At 42.3% G+C, this 25,120-nt stretch overlaps 1 protein-coding gene across 1 annotated transcript in view; it reads right to left on the reverse strand.

The window, feature by feature from the left end:
* GBF1 (golgi brefeldin A resistant guanine nucleotide exchange factor 1) overlaps positions 1–23,356 on the reverse strand; it is a 183,760-nt gene extending 160,404 nt beyond the window's left edge. The window contains exons 1-3 of the mRNA XM_018554593.1: positions 23,079–23,356; positions 13,859–13,963; positions 9,947–10,013 (exon numbers count right to left, since the gene is read on the reverse strand). Of these exons, the coding sequence (XP_018410095.1) occupies positions 9,947–10,013; positions 13,859–13,954 (163 nt within the window). The 5' untranslated portion in view covers positions 13,955–13,963; positions 23,079–23,356. The remainder of the gene's footprint in view (positions 1–9,946; positions 10,014–13,858; positions 13,964–23,078) is intronic.
* Positions 23,357–25,120: the final 1,764 nt, after the last annotated feature.

Here is a 25,120-nt window from a genome sequence, read left to right on the forward strand (position 1 = left end):
GAGATAAAAAATTTAAACCCAAAAAAAAAAAAAAAAAAAAGACTAAAATGATTTAAATAGAAAATAGCCATTATAGCACATAACTGAGGCAGCAATGTTATCCACATATACAAAAAGTCGTCAGAGTAGATGCTTTTACAAAAATATTTATTTGTTGTCCTGTCTTGTAATACATATGTAATTCCACCATTAATTTATTATGTTATGATAATAAATATCTAGAAGGTCCCCTTGTCATCCACGGTGGGGTATAGGAACACCATGTTTTCATACAGGCATCCAGCTAATGGATGATTACATGTTTCTTAAACCCTAAATACATTTGAAAATTCAGCTAGTCTTCGTACTTGTTCATATGATCCATCTCAAATAGCTGAAGATCTGTTTCTGCTCCCAGCAGCTACAGTCAGAAAAAACAGCTGTCTTATACAGTGCTGAAAGGCAGCTATGTCGTTTACCATAACACAGTTTGCCACGATACAGGAATTCAGAAAGCCAAGACGTCACCCTTCACCAGCAGAATGATTTGAAAGGACTGTGAGAGTGACCCGCACAATTTATAGAGGAAGCCAAGTAGAACACGTCAGGCTAATCAGAGGACAAGATGCTATAGATTACTCCACTGTCTTAACATTTCCATCCTCTAGATTTTATTACAGTTATTACAATACTATGATACTTTTTATTACAAAATGCCTACACTGAAATTTAAAGGGCCCCTAACCAGATTACCAAAGCTGAAAAAAATGTTGAGCAGAGAAAACAGTTTCTAAAGCCCACTTCCACCTTTGCGTAGGTATTTTAAAAAAAAGAATATGCCAGCAATGTACACCGAGTTTACATGAAGCAGACACATGCAGTTGCTGTATATGAACACAGAAACCTATGTTTTTTGTTAGCTTTCCTCTTCATAGCTTCATGGAAATGGCCACCTCTGTGCTTTGCAAGCAATATGTGTAAGTCACAACTGAGCTCTCTCCCCCATTCATTTGTATACATAGTGGCAACCCCCCCATCCACCACCAACTGACAGTGTAGTGTCTAAAGGCAGAGCTGGTGTTTAGTGATCATGTTACACAGAATCACAGGGAGGGGGAAACACTGAGTGTCACACTGAGTTTCCTGTAGATAAAATTTTGCATTTGTAGGATTCAGGCCTAATAATAAGTTCATAGAAAAATGAAGAAAGCCTGCAATGTTAGAACTTTACAAAAATCTCATCACAATAGATTCAATTCAGTATTTCAGGGGGAAAAAATTATACTTGAGCCAAGTAGATTGAATCCAGGTTATAAAAATAGGGTTCAGAGCGTGATTGGAGGTGTCGGAAAATATGCACTGGAGTGAAGTTAAAGATGACATTCTTTGAAACAAATAGGTTGTAGAAATATTCTATGCAATCACAATCAAATTGTACATTTTGTAATACTATATGCTCAATTCACAAAGTCCAAGGGGATATGAAAACTACAGTCACATGGCTAAAGTCAAGATCATTATTCATGTATAAATGTTATGTGCATTGAGCCCCACGGCTTTTGTTCAGTGACATTCTCCTGCGTTTGAAACATACGTCAAAAAACACAGGTCAACGGATTCCTAGTTACCTCAATGGTGCAGGGTGGATAAAAGCTCTTGTTCGTTCCGGGTTTCGACACAAAAAAAAAAAAAAAAAAAAGCTCTGAAGCTGTGTTTGACCTGCTTTGTGTTGTGTTGCATTTCTCTGGACGCAGCAGGTCTTTAGATAGGTTTGTATTGAAGTCAAGGCAGGCCATACACAGCCTCTTGTTGTAATTTGTGTTTGAATGCAAAAGCCAGCGTTTGACAGCAACACCTATGCACACAAGGCCACACAATAACACTGCATTAAACTATTTTACGTTCAAAGCAAAATTTAAAAATATATATATCAAGAGTACAGTGCCAAATGTTACATTAGAACTGCTTAGAACTCTGAGGCTGGGTTCACACATAGGCGGATTGAATATGCACGTCTTTCGCGCATTTTTTTTTACCGCGATTCGCGATAAAAAACGCGTGAAAAACGCGCGTTTCCGAGGGATACTTGGCTGTATCCCAATGGAACCGCCCGACCAAAACGCCCCAAAGAAGTACATGTACTTCTTTGGGCGTAGGGCGGTTTCCCGCACGTTCGTACTCGCGGAAAACCGCCCAGATGGGAACCATGCACATTGAAAATAATGGCATTTCCCTGTTTGAGCGTTTTTCCGCGAGTACGAAAGTGCGGAAAAACGCCTAGGTGTGAACCCAGCCTTAAGATATCTTGTAAATACAGGACCTATAAGAAAGTAACTGGATTCCAACCTACAATGCAAATGACAGTTAAAACAATAAAAAGAGGCCTATGTCAGCAGGCCTTCACTTTAGAACTGCTTCCCCCTTAGTGGTCTATGTTAATGCAAAAGCAGCGTAAGCAGGGCAAATGCACCAGCAATTAATTCTAAATGACCTCAAATATATCCCAAACTAAATTCAAACGCACACTGCATTTGACCATTCGATACAGGCCCTAAAGCGGACTGGACGCTGAAAATGTTCAGAAGATTACTCCCACTGACAGTTTTACACATTAGGCCCTGTCTTTGGTGGCCATATACATAGCGATTTACGATTGATCCAAGGGATCACAAACAAGTGGTTCATCATCAATAAAAATTCAAAGGACACAAAAAACATACAGAACAGACATGATTTGCGTTACAATTTGTTCTCTGGCTCACACACGGATATTAGCATGATAGAAGAGAATGACAATATCTGCTGTGGCTGATCGATGCAGCAGACTCAAAATTGATTGGGAGCTCTCTAAATAGATATAATAAAGGGTCTCTGGTTTCTGATTTTTATATGGTGTTAATCAGTTTAGTCGTATCAAAGAAATTGACTTAATGATCATATCAATATGCGTGTGACTACTATAGGATTTCTGAAGTTCAGAGGGCAGCTAATATCTAATATGCAATTTAGATGATGGTCTAAACCACATGCCCAGAGTAAGGTGTTTGTGCCCAGCCTCTTTTAAAAGAGAACTTTTAGAAAAAGCAAAAGAAGCTACCCATACAACAGTTAGCAGATGCCTGCACACCGTCTCCAATCTGCTCTGGGATACCCAAAATCTGGTATGCTTGCATTCAGTTTAAGAACATAAGCGGTGTCTGTGCACTCCCCAGCACTGTATAAGTGATATATATATATATATAGATATATATAAAAACACAGGTAGAAAAGCTCCTATGGATTTGCAGAAACAAAAGCATCTTGGTTCAGAGCATCTATGAGGTGCTGAAGAGGAGAAGTACCCAAACACAGGTTCCCCAATATTATATTCTATTTATTTTTATTCAGCCCCACAAGTAGAAGTTTTTTTGGCAGAAAGACTTTGTTTTAATGAAGTTCTGTTGTGGAAAGTGTGGAGCCTGTGGTGTCTTACAGAATGTTCTCTACTCAACGCAGTAGAAAATACTGCATGACTGGTTGAGAGACTCGATGGTCATGTGACTGTACTATCCGCCACACTTTTTTTCCCCTCCCACTCATTTGAATGGGGCTTACTTGGTTTGGAGTCTTGAAGCAAGATAATGTCTTATAAATGTGCTTTTATTTTTTTTTTTATTTTTTTTTTTAAAGTAGCCATATAGCGAATTATAACTGGGCTCCTGGTTTTGGATAGAGTGAAAATTTCTCTGAAAAGCAAAAACTACTTCCACCACAACTAAGATGAATGTGAAATAATGGGTTTGAGTTTTAAATTATCATATTAGAAGAAAAAAAGGTTGTTTTTTTTTTTTTTTAATCAAATGAAATGAATCAAACTAGCATTATAGGAGGAGGTAAGAAATGGTTAAAAAACAGTACATAGGAGAACGGGCAAGCAATCCACTGAAACAACACCTAACATTTACATTACTTCTCCGTGCTCATTATGCAGCTTTTGGTTAAATAATGAACAAAATGTATTACAGACACTGAAGAGAATCCCAAAAATTATAAACCGACCCTAAAAGCCCAAAGGAGCAGACAGAGAAAGAAGGATAATATTGACAATTCTAAAGGGCACAGAATGACTGTGGCTGTTCTGGCTCCACCTGATCAAATATGCAATATGCTCGGATTGGGAAGGGCTGGTACTGAACAGAGCTAATCAGAATATTGTAAGCTGCATCCATAATAGATTTAGGAAGGAATCATTTAAGAACACAGACTATTAAAAAAAAAAAAAAAACACCCTAAACTAAAAGGATCTTAAATAAAAGTGAAAACTCTGAGTAGAATAATTGTCAACCTTGCTTTGTGTGGCACAATGTTCTAGGAAATAAACACCGATCAGCCATAACAGTATGACCACCCACCTAATATTGAGTAGGCCCCACTTTTGCTGCCAAAAAAGCCCTGACCCATCGAGGAATGGACTCCATTAGACCTCTAAAAGGTATGCTGCGGTATCTGGCACCAAACCATCAGTTGCAGATCCTTAAAGTCCTGGAGGTTACAAGAAGGGACCTTCATGGATCGGACCTGGTTTTTCTCAATTAGATTAAGATCGGGAGAATCCAAACTAATTTTTGTGTTCCTCAAACCATTTTTGCAGTGTGTGCAGTGAAAGAGGCCACTGCTATCAGGGAATACCATTTCCATGAAGGTGTGTACTTGGTCAGAAATTTTTATAGTGTAGGTGGTATGTGTCAAAGTAACATCCACATAAATGACAGGGCCAAAAAAAGTTTCCTAGCAGAAAATTGTCCAAAGCATCACACTGCCTCTGCCAGCTGGACTTTTCCCTACAGTGCATCTTAGCGCCATCTCTTTCCCAGGTAAGTGACACCATGCACCCAGCCACCACATGATCTAAAAGAAAATGCGATTCTTCTGACCAGGCCACCTTCGTCCACTGCTCTGTGGTCCAGTTCTAATGCTCGCGTGCCCATTGTAGGAACTTTTGTTGGAGGACACAGGTCAGCATGGGCACCCTGACCGATCTGTGTCTATACAAACAAACTGCGATGCACTGTGTGTTCAGACACCTTTCTATATAATAATGTTATGGCTGATCAGTGTAAACTTTATCAGTGAAGCTAGAAGCCACCTAATTCAATGACTAGCAGAGGAAAGGTGGCAACAGGTGGGGCAAACTACAGCAATGAACAATACAAAATACCCATCATTTAATCCTGCTTTATATGGACAATGTTTGTAAAGCCAATTCTGGATAGTGAAGGGAATGGTCAATACCCCAGACAGTATTATTTTTCTGACAAAAACACAAAACAAGGGGTGCCTTCCCTAGTGTAGCTATCTTTATTAATTGAATATAAAATCAAGAATAGTACTCACAATATAGCAATGACGATAAGCCTTCAGTGAACTGAAGACAATCCTTAGTCCAGAAGTAGACCAGACAGAGGGGGTACCTACCTGAGGGTTTACATTGTGCAACAATTCAAACGGAGGGGTCTAATATGGCGCTAGTGGTAATATTTTTCGGTCGATGTCCCATTGGGGAGATTGCCCTTAACTTTCTGTCCCAAAGACGGAGCAGGATGTAAGAGAGGATTTCTCAAAGCAAGGGAATATCCCTTCCAAGACAGCTGTCACCAGTATAGTTTCCCCCATTGCAAGATATCCTCTCACCCCCTGTTCCTAAAAATGTGGGATTACGCCATCACTTACAATACTGGACCAATACTGACAGCAATTAAAACCAGACAGTTTATATCCCTTGCACATTCTATCCAAAACTTAAAACAATTAATTTTGATTTACATGCACATTAAAGGATCTATTCACACTATTATATTGGTTTAAACCAGGTATACTTCTGTGTGCTGCAATGCCATTCCCTTTAAATGGCACCCCTATACACTAATACAGCAGCGGGTAACACGGACACTGCAGAAAACCACTATGCCTTGTGGTGTGCTGGGTTGAAAACAACTGGGGATCTCTTTTTTTGTCTGCATTAAAAACGTATGGGCTGCCTAAACGTAACAAACATTAATGCACCACAAAAGGTGTATATGGGTCCTTAGAGAGGTAAACATTTTTTATACACGCATGCATCATACACACACACTGTTTAGGACAGAGTGAGAATTGTTTTCCTGAAAATATACAGACCGTAAAATCTTTTCTTTCCCCAATAAAATAACATAACTGCAAAAGGTATGCATGATGCTCCTATGGTGCCATGTGTCGCAGTGTTTGCACAGAGTTGGGTAAAACAAAACAATTTACACAGCAACGCTGCCAGCTCATTGCCAGCTCGGCTCCTGCTTCCAAAGTACAGTAGAGCAGGTGCAGCTTCCACGAGGAATACTCTGACCTTTCTATGCCCACCTGCTCCCGTAAATCTGCTCTCTCATTAAGGACACAGAGCAAAAGGAAATTTAAAAAAAGTGTGTTATATATGGCCTTATACAAGCATATCTAGATGTATGTAAAGATATTAACGCTTCTCAGAATCAAGAAAGCAGTCAGCCAGAATTAGGAACCAATAAGTCAGTCAGTGAAGATGAGAATTTACTGTGCTCAAAAGTGTGTGTGTGTGTAAAGAGTTAAGGTACACGAGGCTGTCCACTGAGAAGATAAGACTTCTTATGAAGTCTTAAGAAGTCTTATGATCTGCCTGGAAAACTACTGAATTAGGAGAGTCTCTTGTCTATAGGGCAGGGTCAGACAGTCCTAACAGTTCTCAAGTAGGAAAGTACTCATGGAAGTTACAAAACATTGTATCCCATCACACCTTTTTCATCCTCTATAGCTTAAACAGAAATGTGCCTGTGACCACAGTATTCCTGTCAGGTCTGAAGTTGGGACAAGGGACATGGCAAAATGGTCATATTGAGCTTAAATATAGCTATTCTGTGAAGTCTGTAGTCCACATCTGACCAGAACATCTCACCTGATAACTGCAAAGATTAGCCAAGAGGAATCAGGGATAAAATTCAGTTAGGATTTTAAATAAAAAAACAACTGGTATGTATGGAGTCATCTGGTAAGAGGGTTTGAGTGTTAGCAGGCTCTACGATTGTATGCATTTCCTTCCAGAGATATAATAGCATTTAGAGGCAGCATCCAAGTTTGACTAGTAGATACAGAACACAATTTGCCACCTTTCTGGGCAGAAAAAATAGTTTCGTAACTAGCAGTTGGTTTTGTACCAGTATAGGCGTTTCTTCTGTGTAACCCAAAAAACAAAGTAGAGGGGTTCAATCACAGAAGGTTCAGCGAATTCCGTTTGAAATTCAGTTAATCCAAACTTAGCAGCAAATCCCATTTAGGTCTATTGGAGGGCGAATCCAGTTAGTAAATTCTGGTCAATTTAGGGCTAATAGGAAACTACTGTCAAAAATAAAAAAAGAAGACGACGACATGGGGACAAAAAAAAAATATAACCATATTCTTTGACAATTAGCGTGACTTGCATACAACAGCGGAACCCCAACCAGTATGAAAAAAGGAAAAAAAAAAAAAGCTTTCTTCAGGTAGTTATACACTGTGTGCACAATTATTAGGCAAGTTGTATTTCGGAGGAATCATTTCATTATTGAACAACTACAGGGCTCTGTCAATCCAAAATGTTAATAAACCTCAAACCTAAATATTTAAGAAAGTAAAAGTGAGGTTTTGGCTTTCTTAGGAGAACATCTATGTGTGCACAATTATTGGGCAACTATTAGTGTGCAGGATTATTATGCAACTAAATGGAAAACAAAAATGTTCCCATCTCACTTGTTTATATTCATCTGTTAAAGTGAGAACAAACAACTCAAAATTTACAAATAAACATTTGACATTTTCAAAAACAAAATCAGTGACCAATATAGCCCCCCTTCATTTTAATGACAGTCATCAGCCTTCCATCCATGGAGTCTGTCAGTTTCTTGATCTGTTGATGTTCAACTTTTTCTGCAGCTGCAACCACAGCTTCCCAGACACTGTTCAGAGAGGTGTACCGTTTTCCTTCACTGTAAATCTCCCGTTTAAGAAGGGCCCACAAGTTCTCAATAGGGTTTAGGTCAGGTGAGGTGTCATTATTATTTCATCTTTAAAGGCCTTTACTGGCTAGCCACGCAGTGGAGAACTTCCATGCATGTGATGGAGTATTGTCCTGCATACATATCATGGTCTTCTTGAAAGACGCAGACTTTTCCCTGTACCACTGCTTGAAGAAAGTGTCTTCTGAAAACTGTCTTATCTTTATTAATACCAGCCCACCAGTACCCGAGCTCCACCTTGCTGGTGTCTGAGTAGAAGTGGAGCTCTGTGCCCATTACTGATGCAGGCACGGGCCCATCCATCTGGTCCGTCAAGAGTCACTCATCTCATCAGTCCATAAAACCTTTGAGAAATCTGTCTTCAGATATTTCTTGGCCCAGTCTTGACGCTTCAACTTAAGTGTCTTGTTCAGTGGTGGTCGGGTTTCAGCCTTCCTCACCTTGGCCATGTCTCCGAGCACTGAACACCTTGTACTTCTGGACACTCCAGGTAGGTTGCAGTTCTGGAATATGACAGCACTGGAGGATAAAGGGTTCCTGGTAGCTTCACATTGGAATATTCTCAAAACTTTGGCAGTTAATTTGCGTCTTTCTTTCTCAACACATTTCTAGCGACCCTTTTGACTATTTGCAACAAAATGTTTGAGGGTTCTGTGGACACACCCCAATATCTTAGCATTTTTAAGAGTGCTGCATCCTTCTGAAATACTTTTTACATTTTTTTTACTTTACAGAGTCAGTTAAATCTCTTTTTTGGCCCATTTCGCTTGAGGAAAAGAAGTTGCCTAATTATTATGCACACATTGATATAGGGTGTTGGTCTTCTAAGGCCAAACCCTACCTCATTACACAAATACAAGTCACCTGATACACCAACATCCAATAAGACTTCAAGCTTATACAGTTTGGAGTTAGGACAATATGCATAAAAATGGTGATTTTGTCAAAATACTCACTTGCCTATTAATTGTGCACACACTGTAGAAGAGATGCCAGATTTTTCATTAAGAGGAAACAGGCCTGGTTTGACCAGCAGAAAGAAATTGGCCAATAGTTTGCTGGGATGTCACTGTTCTCACTGATGCAAAAAACTGTCCTACTGCTGCCCAATTTAGCACACTCATTAGGTGTTAAGATACTGCAAAGGCTACAGCAGCATAAAATTGGCCAGCAGCAGAGCATGTTTAATCAGGGATAATAAGCTGAAATGTACAACAAAGTACAGGCCAGGGTTTTACTACATGAATTAAGATACTGCAGAGTATACAGCAATGTAAAACTGGCCAGCAGCAGCAGAATTTGACTCGGGGATAACGGGCCTTACCAGTGAATGCCCAACTTATTTTTACTATAGGGACAGGGAGTGCAGTGAAGGTTTAGGTGGTTTAGGTGCATACTGTTAATTAGATGGTCAGTAACAAGTGAATGCTGTGTTTTAAGCATCTCAAATGTATATAAAGCATATATGCATACAAGTGTTTCTCTGAAAAATCCCATGTCATGCTTGGCATAGATGCATTCATTACCAGTGTCCCCTTATTCAATATAAATGATGTGAAGAGTCCCTTAAGTTTTTTAACAAGTAAAAATAAAAATACTGGCTGAGAACCTAGGCACTAACATGCAGCTATGCAAGTTGCCACGTGCCACTTAAGTATCCAATGATAAGGGCGTTACCCTTTGACTGCCAAGGACATATCCTACAGGCCATGGCAATCAAAGGGTTAAACAAGCTAGTTTGAAAATTGTTAAGCTGGCTGTACTCTGTAATATAGAAGTGATCTGGGTGTCTGTAAATCCATTAGACCACTTCTACAGCTGGCGGCAGGCAGTCCCTGACCCCCACCTCACTGCAATGGTTCCCAGGCTCACCTGCATCTTCTCGGAGCCCGAGATCTTTGTAAATTGCACACAATGAGGTTAATACTCACGCTTGATATTATTCAATACTTCTTTTAGCTGACTGAAGCTGTGTAGCAAAGGGTCCTGTTCTTCATCCTAGGTAAAATTTTAAAAAAAATGAAAATGAAAGCGAAAACACATAACACAAAGGAAACAAAATAAACACAAGCGTTGAAGGGGTTTTCAGTGTCACACTAAATGTGGACCCCTACCACAAACCCCTCCTTATCTGGTCTTCCCCCAACAAAACCTGTTCCATTGAAGCAGTCACAGCTTTCACTGGCAGTGGGGCACCAAACGCAATTATATCTGAATTGATACATGGTGGCTGCTGATGAAGTACAGTCAACAGGACAAAAACACACAAAAAAGTTTTTTTTAACTGGCAACTCCTTTTCCAGGAATCTTCCGGGACAGTCACGAGAGATGGGCTTTGCCTACCTACAGGAAAAGCTAGGACAGAAATGTTAAGCCCTAACAGCCCTAGCCCTTCAGTATTTCTAAGGCAAACCAAAAGGCCTGAAAAGGACAACCCAAAATAAAATGCCACAATTTGGGGGGTTTCACTACCATCCTAGAAAAAGAGTCATGGGGTAATAATTCATGCTTTCCCCAAGTCATCCTCCAAGATAGTCACGAGAGAGACTACTAAGATGCACATCTTGGCAGTTGATTATGTTTACTTCTGCCATATAGTCTTGCTTAGTCACTGCATGTTTGCACTACATGTATGCAAACTGTATGTTTGCATAGCTTATGAGGAAACCAGGATAAGTACGCATTGATATGATGATTCTATTTTGCACTATGTTGTGACAAATCTATAATGCTTAATAAAAAAGGTACAGTATTAGGTCTTGACCAGGTAGCTGCCTTGCAAATGTGCTTGACGGAGGCGCCAGCCCTTTGGGCCCAGGAGGCAGAAAGCAAGCGTGCGAAGTGTGGATGGAATTCACCATGCTATAGAAACTTTGCAAGTTTGCTTCACTTTATTGGCTCCTCCAAACAGGATGAGCAGAGATGTAGGTGTTCAAATTTTCTGTTTATCCTTGCTTCTAAATATTACAATATATGTTTTCTAACATTCAGCGATGCAAAGGCTTCTTACCTCTTATTGCTAGCATTATTGCAAAGTGAGAAAAATCATCGTCTGTGAATAATGAGATGTGAAGGATACTTTGAGAATGAGCATAGGATTCGTAAACAATGTAAAAAAAAAAAAAAGGTTAATTAACTGAAAAATCCTGTAACTCACTAAAGCTGCCTTGCAGAGGTGATGGCTACACAAAAAAAGTCAATTTCAATGGAAGGAATTTTAAAGGAAAGTCTGTGCGCAGTTTGAAGGGTGGTTTCATAAGAGCTGAGAGAACAAGGGTTACGGTAGACAGGATATGGCATGGGTGAGTTTTTGACAGTGCCTTAAAGAATCTCCCTATGAGGAGGAGAGACGCCAACGATTGATCCAGGTAAATGGACAATACTGCAGTTTGTACTTTTAAGGGGTTTACAGAAAGACGTTTATCTGTCCCATTCTGAAGAGATTCTAGTAAAGTAGGTACTGTGCGCCAATCTGCCCTGCCCAACCTGGCCCAGGATCGGTAGACTTTTTTTCTTCAGGTAATTGGCCCTAGTAACTTTGTTCCTACTTTTAAGCAGGTTGTTCACCATCTCCTCATACAATCCCTTAGTTAGGAGCATACTCCATCCCAGAAGACAATCCTTTAGTTAGGCGCATGCTCCATCCCAGACCCATGCTGCTAGGTTCAAGTTCTTCAACTGAGGGTGTAACATCTGTTTTTGAGGTAAAAGGAACAGACAACAGAAGCATCCCCCGCCGCGGCATGTTTTCCTGGGGTCATTTAGAAGCATTTTTCAACCTTTATGTTTTCAGGTGAAATGTTCCTCCTTCAGAGTCATCCACCAAAATGAACCCCTGACATGCAGGCTAGTTATGGGCACGCAGGGAGAGGGAACCCCAAGCACCTACGGCAAATCAAAAAAAGGGAAGAAAAAAAAAAATACATAAAAAACACAGCTGCACTCGTGTGCCTGCAGATAATGCAGAAGACACAGAAACCGAGGGGCTGGAGCTTTTAACTTCTCTGTGGGTGTGTTTTTCTGTAGGTAGGCAGAGCATATATATCATGTGACCATCCTGGAGCATGACTTGGGAAAACGCTGATGTTACTTTCAGAGGGCATGAGAGAGATCTATATGGAGGAGTTGAGATTTTCCTTACAATAAGAATCCCTATGAAATCACAACAGGAATTTGAATATTAGTGGAACTATTACAGTTATAGCTGAACCTGTAATCAGATCTGCCGACAAGGACTTTGCTGATAGGAGGAGAGATCAAGATGATTCACCTTTCTGCTGCTTTTGTACTGTCCAATTACAGGTTGGGGACAAGGAGGTAACCAATCTGTATTGCTCAACTGTACTAGAGAAAGGCTAGGTCAGGTCACTAGCCTGGCTCTGCATATCACAAGACTGCATAGACATACCATTCATTTTCTTAGGTAAAACAATTCTCATATGTATTTTAGCTGCATATTTAGTTGCTTTCCTGAGGTTTGGCTTGAAACTATAGTTACCGCATCAGCAAAACCAGTGAACCACTGTGCTCTCTCTCTTTCTCACTCGTCACCCCCCAACACACACCACCCCAGTATGTTTGTATTCGCTGCTTTCATCTACCACTCCTATGAAGTATCTGAATAATTGATAGCATATGGAAAAAAAAATGGACATGTGTCCCTATTGTTCATCTGCACACCCAAGATATGCAAGTGAATGCCAGGTACTCTGACATGCAAATGTAAGATGTAAGGAAGTCTTGCTTTCCTCCAGCAGTGGCCAGCTGTCATATGCACACAGAAATAAATAGTAACTGAGCAAAACATTTTAAACAAGCACCTTGACATACTTCAGAGAAGTTCTTACCCACTGACATGAACTGTAGACTGACTTGAGCTGTGTTTGTAAAGCATCAAAAAGGTGAAAAGAGGCTGATCTATACAAGCTACAACACACCTAAGTAGTGGGCATTATTTTAGTATTTTAAAATGAAAACCTGCACATAAGCAGTACTCAATTACCTGCGACGGAGGTCTGCTCCGCCTATTGGGTTTAATAGGGCTTTCCAGGCTTAAAAGGAGAACTATGAGGTGAGTGCTTTTCACTCACCTCATAGTTCTAGCCGACCTGTGACAATGAGACTGTCACAGGTCGGCTTAGTAGATCGGGAGGTGAGCGAACACATATTGGCGTTCGCTCCCCTCTCGATCCTGTCATGGCTCTCTGCCGTGACAGGGGAGTGGCTGGATTCCCCCTCCGCGGTCCGATCCGTCAGCACTGACTGGCGGAACGGACGGGGGAGGGGGCGGGTACAGCTGGCTCTGCCTCTACATAGGCAGAGCCAGCTGTCAGTCACGCAGCTGGGCAGATCTAGACATAATTGTCGGGATCCGCTTCAGCTGCGGGGTCTCAGTATATCGCAAGCAGCAGCTCGCGGTATACTGCGGCGTCTAAGTATACCGCGAGCAACAGCTCGCGGTATACTGAGCCTAGGGTGACGGGAGGACGCTAGTTTGTGTCCTCCCGTTACCCTGAGGAGAACTATGGGGAAAAGCCTTAACCCCATAGTTCTCCTTTAACAGACTAGCTAAAGCTAGTGTGTCCCTCCAGAATACTGTAGGTCGAGTAACTAGTGTGCATACTTGTAACATACTTCTATGGAGGGACCTGTGGAACAGCCCAATTAAATAACCACTAGTTTGATGGAAAATAATACAAATGTGCACAATAGGAAATACAAGACATCCCTTGGAACAAGGATATTACAATTCATGTACAGGCTGGATCACAATTATTTTAACGAGAGAGCATGTTTAAACCATATATGCATTTAACGTAGACATAACTGTATGCAAGTCTTACCAAAGGAGTGTGCATGCTCCATCGCGCATTGCGTTTTATGGCGCCAACAATGGTGCTAATTTCACCCTGAACTATGTAGATATTTCTGTCCACCATTTTGACAACCCTTTAAATAAAAAACAAACAACAATTCTGTTAGAAAAAAGCTCAGTTGTGATATCAGTAAAATAGATGCTTGAATATTTATTTAGTAACAAGATTTTTTTTTAAAATATGAAACCATTAAAATGTGACAAATATAATATAATCTGGAAGGAAAAAAAAACAATTTTTGTTCAAATCTCCAGGTTGGGATACATGGGGGAAACCACCTACAAAAACTAGGATAACCACAATATTATTATTAGCAATCCTAAAACTGGTCATACACTTTGCAATCTGATTGAGCAAATTTATTTAGATCCATCAACAATGATGTACCTAACTAGATACAAATGGAGTATGGTTTTGGCAGAGCTTCTACAACATAGTTTTGGTGGATCTACAGAAGAGTGAAAAGAGATAGAATATTCAGATTGCAAAGCGTATGGCTAGCCTAAGAAATCATACAACAATGCTAGCGTGTACTATCAAGAAAGAAATGTCCATAATTAAAGGTGGCCATAATAAAATAAAAAAAAAAAGAACCAAGATGCGTCCGGATCGGAATTTCTGCATATTTTATGCACGTGCGCACATATATGCATGTGTGCGCATACAGCACGTACATAAAAGTTTCCATTAAAAATGATACATTTTGGGATTGCATATACACATGTATATTCTCACATCTATCTATCTATCTATCTATCTATCTATCTATCTAACAAGGTAAATGTTTTTCATCTCTAGCAATCCTTACCCATTATCAATGTGTTTACTATTCACATTACTGATCTTCAGCGGGCATTCTTGGTATATCAAGCCTTAAACCTCTGTCACTATCTGGCTTACAGTTCCTATGGACTGCTGCTGTAGCAGTGCAATAAAATGACAGCGATTCTGCCACTTCCAAAGATGCCATGGCAGAATCCAACAAACGACGGTGCTTGTCCACCTCTCCTCACTCCCAGAGAGGCAGGTTGGCCACACTGACTGAGTTTGGTGCAGAGGAAATCACCTACCAGTGTCATGGGACTATAGCACGTCATTAACTTGAGTCCCTGCAGTGATCCCTCTTGCTAGGCTACAACTTTTAAAATGGGAAGCAATCCGGCAGGATCATGTAACCTTATTTTAAAACATGAACTTACAAGATTTCTAATGCATCTATCAGGGGGTTTCACAACTGGATTGTGCTTTTACCCTTTTCTGGTGCCTTGAAAGATGTGGTCCAAGCTTAGCAAATGTAATGAGTGATGTCTTTCGTTGCAGGTAATTGAAGGAAATAACTATTTCCGGGCTGTGCGCTTGTCATCAGGGCTAATTAGCCAAAAGGTGGTGAAAGTAGCAAAGTAGATGCTGAGCGCTCTCATTATACAACTGATGAGCACAGCACTGAATTTTCCCCGAGCAGAAAATACACAATGGAGACACAAGATTTTGACTGTCAGTGCATCACTCATTGGGAACTAGAAATACATGTTGACCATCATCATGAAAGATTGGCACATGGGTTCAGGTTTGGATAAGAGTTGCTCAACCTGTTAAGTATCTTAAGGATATCATTATGGAATCTTTACAGAGAGAAAACTCTGCTAGCCAGGTTTTAAATCACTGAATCAACAAACTACAAGTGTCCTCGCTTATTGAATAGAGAAGAAGACTGTTGCCAAGGTTGACTGCCTTCCCCAAATGAAAAATGAACCGACCTGTAAAATAGTACATTTTGTAGTTTTAACGTGAACGACAAAAACTCTCTTTTGAATTAATGTAGCTGTTAAGCATCAAAAATGAAAAACACATACACAACAATCAGCCATAAAATGATGACCACCTGCCTATTGTTGAGTAGGTCCCATTTCACAAAAATAGTCCGGACCCATCGAAGAATGGACTCCACTATATGCTGTGGTATTTGCACCAAGTCGTCAGAGATCCTTTGGGGCCACTTTTACATGGACACCTTCAGTCATGATCAGCAGTGGATCCGTGCAACGATCCCCTACCAAATCAGAGAAGTTTGCAACGGATGACATTGTTAGCGATCAGGTCTGCCAAAAACGGAACTTCTGTTTGGTTTTCTGGACCTGGCCGGAGTTGGGGGTAATGATGCAAGTCCATTTAGACCTGGCTGCCCACAGTCTAAAGTTGGCCATACACTTTACAACCATCGCAAGACCTTAGTCTTGCGATGGTTGTAAAGTAATTTAACAAAAACGTACTATCTGCCCATCTTGGACAGGCAGATCGTACTTGCGATCATCGCAAACCCGCCCCGCTGAGGGGCGGGCTTCCGATGACCGCAATGCTGATCGAGCAGTGTGCACACCGGCCCATTCGGCATTTATCTCCCGAGCATGCCACAAACCAGCCGAAAATCGTAAGATTTTCAGCTGGTTTTCGAACATGCTCCTTAGACAAAAGACGTGCGACCATACAGTAAAAACGGTCGCACGCCTGCCATACACTTTGCGATTATCGTACGATCGTGGGATTTCCTGCGATTATCGTGCGATAATCGCACAGTGTATGGGCACCTTAACACTGGGCTTCCAATCAAATCTGCCTGAAAAATAGACAGACAGACCTGATTGGAATACCTCTGTAAAAGTGCTCTAACTCCTGTAATTTGTGAGGTGGGGCCTCCATTGATCGGACTTGGGTTTTTCCAGCCCATCCCACAGATGCTCGATTGGATTGAGAGCTGAAGAATTTAGAGGCCAAGTCAACACTTCAAACTCATTGTTGTGTTCCTAAACTACTCTTGAACCATTTTTTTGCAATGTGGTAGGTCACATTTTTCTGCCAAAAGAGGCCACTGCTATCAGGGAATACCGTTTCCATGAAGGGGTTACTTGGTCAGCAACATTGTTTAGGTAGGTGGTACGTGTCAAAGTAACATCCTCATGAATGACAGGACCCAAGGTGTCCCAGCAGAACATTGCCCAAAGCATCACATTGTCTCTGCCGGCTGGCCTTCGTCCCACAGTGCATCCTGGTCTCTTCCCCAAGTAAGCAGCAAACACACACCCACCGATCCACATGATGTAAAAGAAAGCATGATTCAGCATACCAGAACATTGCTACGTGGTCCAGACCTGATGCTAATGTGCCCATTGTGGGTTCTTTGGTGGCGGGCACAGGCCAGCATGGGCACCCTGACCGGTCTGTGCCTACGCAGCCCCATATGCAACAAACTGCGATGCACTGTGGTCAGACACCTTTCTATCGGAACCAGTATTACTTTTTTCAGCAAGTTGAGCTACATTAGCTCTTCTATTGGCTTAGACTACAAAGGCCAGCCTTTGCTCCCCACATTGCCTTGGCCACCCCTGAACCTGTCGCCGGTTCACTGGTTTTCCTTCCTAGGACCACTTTTGGTAGATTCCTGACCACTGCAGACCTGGAACATCCCCCAACAGCTTTAGAAAGGTAATTTATTTACATCATCATAATCTTCTCCAAAAACAGCCAATGTTTCAGGATCACAGATTCCATGATTTTCTTATGATCGAGACACTATAATGCTGGTGATAAAATGCATCATACAAGTCATTCCTGACTTGGCCATAACTCCACTTTAAAGCGGAATTCAACTTAGCAGCGATGTCTGCAAGCTACCTCGTCTGGGGCAACATCTTCGCCAGGTCTTCTTCTGGGTTCGGCATCTTCAGCCATCTGGATTGGCCAGCCTAGGATGAAGTAACTCTCACATATGCGCACAGAGTTCATTCAACCCGCCACCAAGCAGATGCCAGGATTGTACAGTAGTCAAGATTGTAAACAGCAAGGTAAGAAGCTTTTCTTGCAGAAGAGACATAGGGAGGCTGATTAATTAAAGATTTGAGAATGCTCATACATTAATAGGTGTGAAAATCTACCTAAATGATCCAATCATGTGAAAGAAAATCCCTGTTTACTTATTTTATCACCTCATGGCTACACATGACTAGATAACTGAAGTAAATATTGACACAATTTATACTAAATCCTTTAGTACATCATCTTCAGTATGTCTCCTCTGCAAGAAATAAAAGTTTGTTTAAAATGTTTGTTTAAAACTAAAGTTCTGCTTTATTATAAACCTGTGAGTTGCCTGTGGAGGGCAAAACCAACAAGTTTATTTAACCACTTCAAGACCAGGTGTTTAGACCCCCTTCCTGGCCAGGCCATTTTTCAGTATTCAGCGCTGCGATACTTTGACTGACGTTTATTCCGTCATGCAACGCTGTACTGAAATGAATTTTATACCAAACAAGGGGGCGTGTCTGAGCGGACGTCCGCTCAGATTGAGAGAGCTCCTGGCTGGCCGTTTTTTTACTACGGCCGGCCCGGAGGCAGTTAATGCACTCTGCCCAGCAGCACATACCATACCCTTTGCTCCATCATCCCACAAGCCCTGCTCAGTCACCAGGAGCAAAGGAAATATCTGGCACATCTAAGTGTGGCACAAACTATGAGCAAGGCCCAGCCCCTGTTATTTTAAAACAGGGGTGTCAGTCCAGACCACTGACATAAGATTCGTACATCCGTCATCTTTTTTTTTTCTTTCAAGAAGATTTTTATTTTGTTGTACAATACACTGTAAGATACGAGTACAAGAGGTGCATACATTTATGTGTGTTGACATGACAGTAATTTACGGAATCCCCAATTTCAACAACAGCAGTCTTCGTATTTCCCAGGGGGCACTGTACAGTGATTGTGTGTTTAACGGTTGCCTATAAACATTTAAGAAATAATAAACTAGAACAATGAACATCGCATGTGGTGAATTTATCAGGTGAAAGTGCTGGCGAATGTAAGGGGCCGTGTACTACCTGTACACCACCCAACGCCATGCCTTGGGGAAAGGAAAGGATCAGGAAGTGTGGAAAAAGGGGAGGTGGGATAGGGTTCAGCGTTACTACGTAGATGGGGTTAAGGGAGATTTGGGAGGGATTCAATTCTGTTGAGAGGGCATGTGGGAGGGTATCCTCACCCTGGAGTCAGTGTGTCAGTAACCTAGCATCAAACGATTTAGCCTGTAGATGCTGAATCCAGGGGTCCCAGATCAATTCGAAACGAGGGACTTTATCGTTCAGCTGTGCTGTGATACGTTCATTGGCAAAGAACCAGTGAAGTCGGCGCTCCAGTTCCGCAAAAGGAACTGTGGAGGATTGCCATGACCTTGCCACTATCTGTTTAGCTGCTGTTGGTCCATGAAGCAGGAACTTGTGTTCAGGTGTCATTCCCTCAGGGGCAGGTTAAGTAGAGCGATTCCTGGGTCAGGCGTCAGTGTGAGAGCCCTGATCGTGGACATAAAGGCAAAGACTCTGGTCCAGAAGGACTGCACAGTGGGGCAGTGCCACCAAGTATGGATGTAGGAGCCCACTTCCCCGCATCCTCGGAAGCATTGACCAATGGCCTGGAGTAAACGTCCTCAGCCTGCTAGGCACCAGCGGAAGAGGAGCTTATAGTTGGTTTCCAGCACCTGCATGCTCTGCGAGCTAGACTTGGTCACTTCCCAAATGGTGCTCCAGCTATCCTCATCTATAGGTCTGCCCAGATCTTTTTCCCAGGCTAACATACAACTAGGATTAGGGGGTGCTATGCTCGACAGCACCTGGGCATAGATTTGGGTGATTAGGCCCGGCGCAAAGGGGTCATTCGAACAGGTTCGCTCAAATGAGTTGAACATTGGACCTGTAGGGAATGAGGGTACTTGCGCAGAGATAACATTCGTCATCTTTACCAAACCCTGTCTTATGTTCCTTTTCCGTCCCTCCAGCCAGCCATTTTCTGAGACACACATAATATGGTACAAATTTCTATTAGGGATCATCAGTGGTAACAAAAAGTTATTCCGTACATCCCAAAATCATGTAATATGGAGAACCTACCCAACGTATCCAAACAATTTACTGTATATCCAATCAGGCAGGCCCTTGCACTAGATAATTGTTGGTAGACCGAAAAGCAATTGTACAATCAGCTTGTAACGTGTGGCTGCCTCTGCCAGTACAGGAGGGGAGAGCAGCGGGGATTGAAAGGGACACAGACCGCTGCAGCCAGCCCCAGCGGAGTAGAACGGAGGAGCAGAGCGGCGGCAGCAAATCATTATTGATTCTCATTATCGATTATAATCAATTTAATTGATTAGTTGTTGCAGCCCTACAAGGATGCAACTTGTAGTTTTAAAGTGACCCTGTCAATTGAGGAGAAAGAATAAAGCAAGACCATACCTGCAAGGAAAAAACAAAATACCTACCTCACTGTACTGCTAAACTCTGCTTTATGCTGTTAAATGGTCCCCCAAACCCTGCTGGGAAACCAACACTACCTCCTGCTGTCCTCCACTAATTACAGGAGACAGTAGTGACTTGGGGAGCAACAGGAACCAGTGAGAGCTGCAAAGTACCAGGAGATCAAAGTACCAGGAGATCCCAGAAGTGTCAGTTTCCCCAGCAGGGTTTTAAAGCTCCTGAAAGCAGGCCAAAAATATGTGTACTGATAAATCCGTCTTGTGGAGTTCATGAAGGGACACAGGATCAGTAAAATCTGAGACTACTTTGGGAGGAAAACAAAACACTGGCGATCAAAAAAAGGCATCGGCCAGCCCTTGCATCATGCTTCAGGTTTTTGGGGGTTTTTTTTTAACAAAAGCAGTATTTAGACTCACTAGACCATAAAACACAGAAAGGTGGGACCTGTACTCATCGTAAAATCTGTATCATGAAGATTAATAAAGCACATATGATTAGTAAACTCTGAGATGATTGGGATGTTAACCCATTCAGGGCAAAGAGTAATAGTCTGCCATGGTCATAAGGGGCAAGTCGCAGGCCTGGAGAGCGCTCTGTGGCGAACAAGAACAGTACCGAAGTATCGATAAGCACATTCCAGGCATTATGTGCCCCTGCTGGGGGCATACCTCAAAGGCAGTCTTTAGGAATCAGGATCACAACCCTGGACCTGCTCTGCGGCTAACAAACCAGTACACTAGGTGTTGGGGGAGCACTAAAAGAATATCCCTGTGCCAAAGGGTCACATTACAGGCAGGTCCCACATCATCATGACGGGGTTCAGGTACAGCTTTCAAGGTGACGCTGAGTATCAGCCGGTTCCGGTAGCTGCAACACAATGAAGAAAATATTATTTAAATAAAAATTATGGATGCACAGATACCGATACTAGTATCGGTGTCAGTGCCGATACTGAGTATTTGGGCGAGTACTCATACTAGCCCAAATGCTCCGATACCTTCCCCGATAACGAAACTTCCGACCGGCCGTGCCATAGGGGAAGATGGAGCCAGCTTCCTGTGCGATCAGGAAGCTGGGCGGCAAGAAATTATCCGCCTCCAAGCTTCCTGATTGGCCGTGAAGCCGGCTCCATGCTGACTGGCCAATTAGCAACGACTTGGCAAACAGCCGACTTGATGCTGATTGGCTGAGAAGCCGGCCTTCCAGCCAATCAGCATGAACCTGCTTCCCGGCCAATCAGGAAGCTGGAAGGCGGGTCAATACTCACCCCCTGGCTTCCTGATTGGCCAGGCAGCCAGCTCAATGCTGATTGTCTGGGAAGCCGGTTTCCCAGCCATGCTCAAACAGGTTAGACAACATGGAGCCAGCTTCTCTGGCAATCAGATTGTCCGGGGAGCTGGATCCATGGCAGTGGAAGCACCGGTATTGGTACTCGCTATCAATGAGTACCAAAAGCAAAGTATCAGTACTTGATAAAAAAAAACAAAAAAGAAAACGGTATTGGTGCATCCCTAATAAGAATGAAACATTGGGTATACCTTTCAACCAAGGAGAAAAGATAACTATCTTCCTAGGACAGTAGCAAAAAGCTGAAGCATCATGGGAGTGGGAGGGGTCATAGCTGGCTAGCCAATGGCTCCCTTGTTTGCCACTGTCCAATTCCTCCTAAAGACAGCAGTTAAACCCAATTGTCTCACATTCTATGAATCCCTTGTTGAATAGTTAAGAAATGTACATTTACATGGAAAGACAAACCGTTTCTGAAGGCTGCCAGCAAGAAAACAATTGTAAACTCCCAGGATCCCGCTGTGCAGTAGTGCTTTTTCACTATTTGCCTTTCCATGGTCATTTATACTTGGCCCAGCTTTCGGAAGTGACACTCAGACAGATCTAGCTTCAGGTATTGTTGGGCTCTTAGTTCTGCTTACCCAATTCCTGCTGTCCTCCCTCTAATGTCTGTCTCCTGGCTGGCACCCAACCTGGCATGGGGGTGCTAGGCGCCAGCCTCTCTTCTGATACAATGGATCTGAATGTGGTGGACTGGCAATAGGAGAAGAAGAGGGGTACTGGGATTCAATCGTTCAACTGCAGGAATCAGCATGTACAATAAAGTGATAGTTTGCTTCTGTGCAAGAGCCTCCTGTAATAGAGACCAGTTACTGATGCAGTCTCTTTCTGTGTAGGGTGGTTGGTCTTGTCTCCGCCCCTCTTGCAGTTCTCTGCAGGGAGTCTGTAGTGGCTCTGCTCATGTCATATACAGCACAGTGATGATGTCACCCTCTTCATTTGTCCCTGTGACCATTATCTCAGACCGTAAAAGAAAATCCCAAATTGTGAACAGTCACTACAACATGAATAGAGGAGAAATCTGCCAATGAGGATACTTGTTATAGAGGCCACCGTGGATTTCTTCTCACTTCCTGCCACTGCCATCGGATAGGAAGTTATGGGAAATCTCCCCAGTGCAATACAAATGGAAGAAAAAAGCTGACAGGGGTTATAACCCTCCCTTACTATATCCAAAATAAAAGAAAAACACATTTGGCCTTTAGTTCTACTTTTACAAAGGTAATATTTGGCTTTGCAGAGGCATCAAGTGCACACAAAGTGGCTCAATATCCATTGCGGCTATTGGGGAGTATATTTAAATGATGGTCCCTGTGCCTGGAGTTCAACTTCTATGAGATTTAGAGTTTGGGCTTACATACACCTTAACCCACAAGCAAAGTGACAAGAACTGCACACACCATTCAGAGGCATTTGTCTCTGGACACTGGGTAAAGCTGACACCGGCATGGAGCTCTTGTTTTCAATGTACCTTCACTGAATAGAACCGTTCACCTGAGCATCCCTGACACAGTATAAATTAGAGTCCAACTGCTGTTCTCTATTACCTGTCAGTGGGACTGACCCTGAATCCAAGATGGCGGCCTAGGCAGCGGCGGTGACGTTGGCTTCACATTCAGCTCCTGTTGCTGAAGCACGGAAATATGTTGGCACCGATTCCCCGGGTTACTGACTGGACGTGGGCTGCTGGCCACATACAAAACAATCCGTGCTGACCAACAGCGCGACCACCACACCGCAGGCCACGGCTAGAAGCCGGCTGGAGTCTTCCCTGTAAACTTCACTGACGTGGTAACGCAGCCTACCACGACACCTGGAAACCACAGCCCTACACCAATCACAGGCAGCTCATGGATGATAAGCAAGCCTGTTCTCCAATAAGCCGCAGAAAACCAATGGGAGGCGGGACCAATAGACATCGGTTTCGCTGTGTATGGAATGGTGGGTGTAGCAGTCGTGTGGGCGGGGTTATTATTGCGCAGAGCCAACCAGTCTTTGTGGATTGGTATACAAGGCAGTTCGCAATGTCAAAGGTCATGGCGGCTGTGACGTGGTAGTACACTACAGTCTGGAAGCTGGAAGTTTGGTTGAGCAGTTTGCTGGAGATACCTGGGAGATGTAGTGTTATTCCTCATCTCATTGGCACCCTGGTATAGATAAAGCACACAATGTATCAGCCTATCTCAACCTCTTCACCATGGAGGAACCCTTGAAATCTACAGCTTTCAGGAAACAAATAATGAAGATTGTTATAGCTACAGCTCATGTTGTATTAGCCTGATCAGTAAGTTGTAGATACACTATATTGCCAAAAGTATTGGGCTGCCTGCCTTTACAAGCACATTAACTTTAATGGCATTCCAGTCTTAGTCCGTAGGGTTTAATATTGAGTTGGCCCACCCTTGGCAGCTATAACAGCTTCAACTCTAATGGGAAGGCTTCCACAAGGTTTAGGAGTGTGTCTATGGGAATGTTTGACCATTCTTCCAGAAGCGCATTTGTGAGGTCAGGTACTGATGTTGGACGCAGGGGTGTGCGAGCTGTGCGGCCGCAAAATACTTACCGATCCTCCGTGTGAGAAGGACAAACAATGTAGCGATCGTCTGATCCCTCCAGTGTTTGTAACTAACTGGGGACACATAGCACTATGTGTCCCCAGTTATGAATGAACAGGCTGTGATTTACATTACAACCTGTTCATTCTGGATTTCCTCAATGGGGAGTAGCACTCTGTACAGAGGCTCCTCCCCATTCAGAAACTGTTGATAGTAAATATTTTACTATCAGTGTCTGAATGAATGGGAACCTCTGTACTGAGTGCTTCCCATTCATTGAGGGCTGAGACCGCAGAAAAAGAAATTGAGGACTTGGTGTCCTCAATTTCTATTTTAAAAGGGAAATGTCAGGGATCTGTTTAGACCCCTAATATTTCCCTGAAGCCCCCCCAACAGTAAAAAATAAATAAATTAATAAAAATATTTTAAAAATGTAAAAAATTATTTTACAAAAGTGAAAACTTGGCATGTTCTGGAGGCAGGGCGCATGACGTCATATAACACTGCACGTGTTGGGCGCTGCCATCTTGGTGTATATCTATGTATACACCAAGATGGCGGCGCCTATATATTGGCGTGTGGCGTCATGTAACGTCATGCTCCCCACCTCCAAGATGGTGGCACACATTCACAGAACACGCCGGTGACCAACATGGCCGCCGCACATTCTAAAACAAATTATTATGTGCCTGAATACATTTTTCGTATATTCGGACATATAGTAATTCATTAATTTTACATGTAGTCTAGGTTTTGTGTTCTGTTTTCTATTTTTACTTTTTCAAGTAGATATACTTACTTGAAAAAAGGGTCGGCATGACAACCTGACACTTTATTTGTACTCTATTTTAGACTCTATTTTAGTTTGACATTTATTGTTTGCCTTCTGTTGTTTTATTTGATAAGCATACTTATATTGTGCCGACAAGTTTAATGCCTTTGAATAAAAGTTTTATTTTTATCATACTTTTTAATATATTTTTGTTTGCGGCTTAACAAAATAGGAGTCTTTGAATGGTGTGGATATTGGGGGA

Source organism: Nanorana parkeri, unplaced genomic scaffold (genome assembly GCF_000935625.1).
Source record: "Nanorana parkeri isolate BGI_ZX_2015 unplaced genomic scaffold, ASM93562v1 scaffold165, whole genome shotgun sequence".
Classification (NCBI taxonomy): Eukaryota; Metazoa; Chordata; class Amphibia; order Anura; family Dicroglossidae; genus Nanorana; species Nanorana parkeri.